The sequence below is a fragment of the Corvus kubaryi genome, unplaced genomic scaffold (genome assembly GCF_017639235.1).
Source record: "Corvus kubaryi isolate FWS band 111438036 unplaced genomic scaffold, C.kubaryi_AGA036_p1.0 37387, whole genome shotgun sequence".
Lineage (NCBI taxonomy): Eukaryota > Metazoa > Chordata > Aves > Passeriformes > Corvidae > Corvus > Corvus kubaryi.
The window spans coordinates 13,122,052-13,128,646 of NW_024581129.1; the positions used below are offsets into that span (position 1 = coordinate 13,122,052).

The following is a 6,595-nucleotide window of genomic DNA, read 5'->3' on the forward strand; positions in this document are numbered from 1 at the left end:
CCCGCCCTGCGCTGCCCGCACCCCGCGAGCATCCTGCCTGTACCCTCAGTGCACTGCCTGCATCCCAGGAGCATCCTCTCTGTACCCTCAGCGCACTGCCCACGCCATGGCCGCACTGCCCGCATCCTGGCCAGCCCCTTGTTCACAGTGCCCGCACCGTGACCGCGCTGCCCACTGCCCCGCACGCTGCCGGCACATTGTCCACCCTGCTCGTATCCAGCGAGCATCTTCCCAGTACCCTCAAGGCACTGCCCGCACCCTGCCCGCACCGCTATCCAGCAGCCACAGCGGTGTGTTTCCCCCTCGCTGGCACCGGGTCAGCCAGGGCACCCCCGGCCCCGGGAGGCTCAGGGGGTGGGGAGGGGGCCGGGCCCCCCGGGCCGTACCGAGGGTCCCACGGGCAGGGGGCAAATTGACCCCGGGGGTCGGGGCCGGGGTTCGGGACGCCCGGTGCAGACGGCGGCAGCCGCGGGGGGGGCAGCGGGGCGGGACCGGGCGGGGCCGAGGCGGGTTCGGGCGGAGAGGCGCGGCGCGGGGCGCGCACCCGCGATGACCATCGGCGGCCCCCGCGGCCGGCACCCCCGCCTGCAGATGCCCTGTCTGCGCAAGGTGAGAGACACCGGCACCGGCAGCCGCCCCGCGGGGAGCGGGCATCGCGCTGGGGCCGGGCACTGGCACGGAGGAAATCGGGCACCGCCACCGTGGGGAGCGGGCACCGCGGGCACCCGGTGTTGGGACTGTGGGGATCGGGCACCCGCATCGTGGGGAGGAGGTACCGAGGGCACCGGCACCGTGTGGACCGGGGATCGGGTGCTGGGACTGTGAAGACTGGGCACCGGCAGACGGGGCGCTGGGACGGTGGGGACCAGACACTGACACTGCACGGGGTTACGAGGGCATCGGGGGCCGCCGGCGGCGCGGGCATGGGATCGCCGGGGACGGGCGACCAGCACCACCCAGGGTACGCGGGACAGCGGGCACCTCCCCGGCCCCGGCGCCTCCACGGGGCACCGGGAACCGCCCCACGAGGGACTACGCACGGGCAGCGCCCCGGAGCTGCGTGCTCGGCTCCCCCACGCCGGGCTGGGGTGCTGCCACAGCCTCGGCTGAGCTCACTCCCCAAAAGCGGGGTTCCCCGGACCAGGGATGCCCGGAGGACGAGCGCCTGCAGCTCCAGCACCACACACTCGCCCGGCTGCTGGGTGCCTCGGTCAGGTTATGGTGTGCCAGGCTGTCCCTAGGCTGGGCACAGCGTGCCCTGGGGCACTGCGCGGTTCCAGGCTGTCCCCAGGCTGTGCACTGGGTGCCCCTGTCGGGTTGTGGGGACCCAGGCTGTGTCCAGGTCACAGGGTGCCCGGGGTCACAGTGAGGGGAGCCAGGCTGTGTCCAAGCCCGGTGGCGCCGTCGCGGGGCTGAGCACAGCGGTTCCTTGCCCGGCAGATGGAGCGGATGATCGTCAGCATGCAGGACCCCGACATGGGCATCAAGATGAGGAACCAGCGCTTGCTCATCACGGTCATCCCCCACGCCATGACAGGTGGGTCCCCGCGATGGGGAGCCCCGCGAGGCGCGTGGGGTGGGGAAGGCGTGTGGGAGCTCCCCGGGTGTCCCCAGCACTGCAGCAGCGCCCACCGCCGGCCCCCGCGCCGCTGCTCTCCCCGCACCCCGTGCTGCAGCTGGGATCAATTATGCATCGGCTGCGCGGGGCGGGCGCTCGCACGTCCTTGGCAGGGCCCCCGTTACCCTGCGTGACCCCCGGCACTGCCATCCTGTGCCAGGTGCCCCAGCCGGGAACCCCCCCATGTCCAGTCTGGGGGACCCCATTGCACCCCATTAACGTAGCCTCTGTCCCCAGGGAACGACATCGTGGAGTGGCTCATCCAGAAGTACGGCATCTCCGAGGAGGGTGAGTGCCCTGGCGCAGGCAGCCGGCACCGCGGGGGCAGCTGGGGCTGCCGAGCCTCCACTCAGCCCCCAGTCCCACTCCGCAGAGTCGCTGCACCTCGGCAACCTCATCGTGAAGCACGGCTACATCTACCCCCTCAAAGACCCGCGCAGCCTGGTGCTGCGGGCGGATGAGTCGCCCTATCGCTTCCAGGTACAGCCGCACCGGGGCACGGCACAGCCCCAGCGCCGGGGCTCCCCGGCTGGGCACCGTGGCACCCCATGGCAGGTGCCTCAGCCTCTTCCTCCCCCACAGACCCCCTATTTCTGGACCAGCACCAAGTGGCCGGCCACGGAGCTGGACTACGGTAGGTGCCGCCGTGCCGCTGGCACCAACACGGGCTGCGACCCCTTCCCAGCCCCCCTGAGATGCCGCCGCTTCTCTTGCAGCCATTTACCTGGCCAAGAAGAACATCCGCAAGCAGGGAGATCTGATCGAACATGAGAAGGTGAGCGGTGCCCTCCTCACACCTGTGATGAACTGGGGGAGTCTCGGCTCACCCAGGAGCCGGTGCTCGCCCGTGAAGGAGGGCACGGCGCTCCCTGTGCTGGAGGGGCAACAGGACCGGGAGCCAGGCAAGGGGACAGGCGCACACCGTGCCTACCTGTCGCTTCCCAGGACAACTACAACCTCCTGCACAAGCGGATCAACCACACGTGGGACTTCGTGGTGATGCAGGCACGGGAGCAGCTCCGGTGAGTGCGGGCACGGCCGGCACCGCTGCGCCCCGGGGAGCGGCCGGGATGGAGCACCCCTGGGTGCCGGGCAGGCAGGGTGCCAGCACCTCCCCGCTGCCTCTGCACGGGCAGGGCAGCCAAGCAGCGGCGCAAGGGCGACCGCATCGTCATCGACTGCCAGGAACAGGCGTACTGGCTCGTCAACCGGCCCCCGGTGAGCGCGGGGCGGGGGGGGCCGGGCTGGAGGGTGCAGCCCTGGCACCACGCACGGCCCCGGCCTGGGCAGCGGGTCTGGGGGGCGCAGCGGTTCCCCCCAGACCGCAGCATGATGCTCTCGTTGCAGCCAGGAGCCCCCAACGTGCTGGAGCAGGGTCCCGAGCGCAGGAACTGCCACACCACCCGTGTCCAGCTGGTGAGTGGGGGTGTCCAGGCACCCCTGAGCCTGCCAGTGGGCACAGGGCACACCCAGTGTCTGTGCCGGGGTGTAGAGCTGCCCCGGTGGGTGCCCATCCATCTCAGCCCAGGCTGTGCCCACATTTTGGGGTGAGGGGTGAGCCCCAGCTCTGCTAACGTCCGTGTGTCCCCCACCCCGAGCACGGGGAGTCCGTGTGTTTGTCCTTGCACCCACCACCCCCCTGTGCCAGCACCTCTAATCCCTGCAGGGCAGCTGTGCTGCAGGGAGCCCTGGCACCCTGGGGTGCCAGAAGCAGTCAACAGGCTCTTCCTTGTCTTGTGACCCCACTAATGCTGCCCCAGCACCCTCAGGCTGTCCTCACTAACCACCCACTTTCTCTTCTCTGCGTCGTGTGCTGTGTCCTCTGCCCACGTAAGTGCCACTAACCTAGGGCTGGTGTCACACTGGGGCGTGGAATGGGGGAAGCCAGGGTTCATTTCAGGGCCGTGCTGGCTGAGCCAGGAGGGCTGGGGGAATGAGGCTGGAGGCCACGGGGATGGGCTAGAGAGTGCTGGGGTGGGGGACTGGGTGCCTGGATTGTCAAGGGTGGTGGTGGCAGGACAATGTCCTGGCCCCACCATGCCCTCACCCGGCCTCGTGCATCTCTTGCAGACCAAGAACATGGATTACTACAAGCAAGAGGTGAGTGGGGCGAGGGGTGGGGGCGGCTTCTGACGGGCACGAGCTGCCAGGCACCCCAACATCTCCCCTGCGCCTGGCCCCAGATCGAGTACTGCAGGAAGGCCATGGCCAGGACCAGGGTGAAGTCCTCCATCTGCCTTGAGGGGTGAGTGGCAGCAGCTGCCCCAGCCACAGGCTGGGTCCCTGTCAGGGTGACAGGGGCACTCACATGACAGCAGCTGGTGGCTGGCACCACAGAACCACAGCCCTCAGCAGGGAGTGGAGCCGAGGCTCTGTAGAGCTCGGGCACATCCCCACCGCGTCCCTGTCATGTCCCCACGGTGTCTGGGGTTGGTGGCCCTGGTTGCCTCCAGCCACCACTCCTGGCAGGTACATCAAGTTCAACGAGCAGTATGTGCCCCATGATCCCATCATGTCTGGCTGCCTGCCCAGCAACCCCTGGATCACGGATGACACCACGTACTGGGCCATGAATGCCCCTACGTAAGTGCCCCAGCCCCAGGCCCCCCAGTACCCCAACCTGCAGGACAGGGTTGTGGGGTCTGTGGGGTCATGCAGGCTGCCATGGGCTGCCAGCCTCAATGCTGTTGTCGCTCACAGGGTGACGACCCCCACGAAGCTGCGTGTGGAGCGCTGGGGCTTCAACTTCAGTGAGCTCATCATGGACCCCCTGGGCCGGGCACAGCTCCTTGAATTCCTCAAGAAGGAATTCAGTGGTGAGTGGCCCAAGTCCCAGCCCCGAAACATTGCTACATCTTGGCATCCCAGAGCCACCACTCCAACCCAGCACCACGAAACCCACCATGTTCCCGTAGTGCCCAATCCACTATCCAACCCCAACACCACCAAACCAACCCATTACTGTGTCCTGGCACTCCTCAATCCACCACCACATCCCAGTACTTTCCAGCTAATCTGCCCCAATTTCCCTGGTTCCACTGGCCCAGCTGGCTCTGTCCCACAGGGACACATGCCCAGCCACGATGGCCTTTGGGGGTTGGCCATGGGGGGTGCCGAGTGCTGTGTTCCCATTCCCAGCATCATGTCCCTCTCCCCAGCTGAGAACCTGAGCTTCTGGGAGGCGTGTGAGGAGCTGCGCTACGGGGAGCAGTCCCGCATCGCCGAGATCGTGGACTCCATCTACCAGTGAGTGCCAGTGGGATGAAGGTTCAGGAGGAAAGGTTTGGGGGTGGTCAGGCCATCACGGTGCTGTGTCCCAGGGCTGGGCCGGGCTCACCCCGCCTGCGACTCCCCAGGCAGTTCCTGGCTCCCGGGGCCACGCGCTGGGTGAACATCGACAGCAAGACAATGGAGCGAACACTGGAGGGCATCAAGACGCCCCATCGCTACGTGATGGACGATGCCCAGATGCACATCTACATGCTCATGAAGAAGGTGGGTGAGGGCGGGGCTGGGCAGTGCAGGGCTGGGCAGGATCCTGACGCCTCTGCTCGTCCAGGACTCCTACCCACGGTTCCTCAAGTCGGACCTCTACAAGAACCTGTTGGCCGATGCCATCATTCCGCCGGAGACCAAGAAGCGGTGAGGGCAGGGGCCGTCCCCTGGGGCGCTGGGTGGTCCCCGCCGGTTCTGACCCTGTTCTGCCCGCAGGGTCTTCCCCTTCATGCGCAAACAGCGGCATTCCAGCCCCAGCCCGGCCCTGCTCCTGCCCGCGGGCGATGCCGAGGAGAGGAACAGGAGCCCTTCCACTGCCCCCGTCCCCGAGGAGGAAAGCTGAGAGCCACAGCCCCCCCCCAGTATGGGAGCCCCCTGACCCAGCGCACGCAGCCCCGCCGCAGGACCCTGCCGGCAGTAGCACTGAAGGAGAGAAGCCATATTTCCCCCAGAGTCCCCCCGGAGCCAGGCTGACCCCGCCGCAGCCCCCACTCACATCCTCAGACCCTCCTCTCCCTCGGGGAAGCCGCACCCAGCCGGCCTGGTGCGGGGTCACCCCCTCCTCCCACCCCCGCCCCGGTCACGGGACAATAAAACCCCCATGGGGAAACACTGTGGCTCCCGTGGTTTTTGGGGAGGGGGACCAGGGAGACATTGGCAGGGTGGGAGGTGCACAAAGCGCTGCCCACTTCTCCAGGCTGGATTGTGACCTGTACTCTGGGCTGGAAGCAACGTCCTCCCACGCCTGCAGCAGCCGGCAAGGGTGCAGACCCCGGCAGGGGAGCAGCCCCCAGGCACGGGAGCCCACGGCACAGCCATCACCCACGGCTCTGCTTGCTCCGAGGGGCAGCACCAGCCTGGCATGGCTGAGCTGGCACTCAGGCGTTACTGGTGTGCCCACCGACACCCTGGGAGGGACAAAAAGGCCTCTGGAATGGGGCTGGAGTGCCACGGCCCTGTGGGCTGGCAGGGGCACCAGGAGCAGGGCTGGCAGCTGAGCCACTGTCCCTGTCCATGGACTGCTAATCTGAGCAGAGGCCGAGGATCACACGGCAGGATTATTCCCTTCCCGGGAGCTGAGCCCCAGCTGCGGGGGATTATTGCTGGTGGTTACATAAAGGAGAGGGGGGTGATGCCCAGCAGTGCTCAGCCCTGGAGCCCAGCCTGCTCCACACGTACCCACACAGCAGAGCTGGGGACAGCTCCAGCCCCACATGGACGTGCCATCCCGTATCCTGGCTAACAAACACCCTTGGGATGCTGGGGATAGTGGCATCCTTTCCTGCTGCAGAGGGTGGCACAGAGCAAGGGGCATTCTCAGCTCGGTGCTGGGGCAGACAGAGGGCCCTGGGGCAGGGGAAGCTGCTGGAGCCTCGGTCACAGGATGGAGCTTGGGACCTCGGTGCTGGCAGGCACCGGGCAGTGACAGATGGTCCCGCGCTCCAGGAGACAGCGCCTGCCACGCGTCTCCCTCCGGCTTGA

The 6,595-nt window shown here is 67.7% G+C and overlaps 1 protein-coding gene across 6 annotated transcripts; it reads left to right on the forward strand.

Moving 5' to 3' along the window:
* Positions 1–507: 507 nt before the first annotated feature.
* On the forward strand, positions 508–5,723 carry RGS11 (regulator of G protein signaling 11). 6 transcript variants are annotated; one of them, XM_042037376.1, is made up of 17 exons: positions 508–609; positions 1,441–1,537; positions 1,856–1,906; positions 1,992–2,098; positions 2,201–2,252; positions 2,335–2,393; positions 2,564–2,640; positions 2,755–2,836; positions 2,966–3,034; positions 3,689–3,718; positions 3,802–3,863; positions 4,088–4,201; positions 4,319–4,434; positions 4,777–4,864; positions 4,939–5,113; positions 5,178–5,260; positions 5,330–5,723. In XM_042037376.1, exons 1-17 carry the CDS (start codon positions 550–552, stop codon positions 5,454–5,456), a joined length of 1,449 nt encoding a protein of 482 aa, XP_041893310.1. In that variant the 5' UTR covers positions 508–549; the 3' UTR covers positions 5,457–5,723. The 6 variants fall into 6 exon arrangements, with proteins under 6 accessions (XP_041893310.1, XP_041893312.1, XP_041893311.1 ...); XM_042037378.1 differs by having other exon boundaries at positions 4,975–5,113; XM_042037377.1 differs by having other exon boundaries at positions 3,695–3,718.
* The last annotated feature ends 872 nt before the right edge of the window (positions 5,724–6,595 follow it).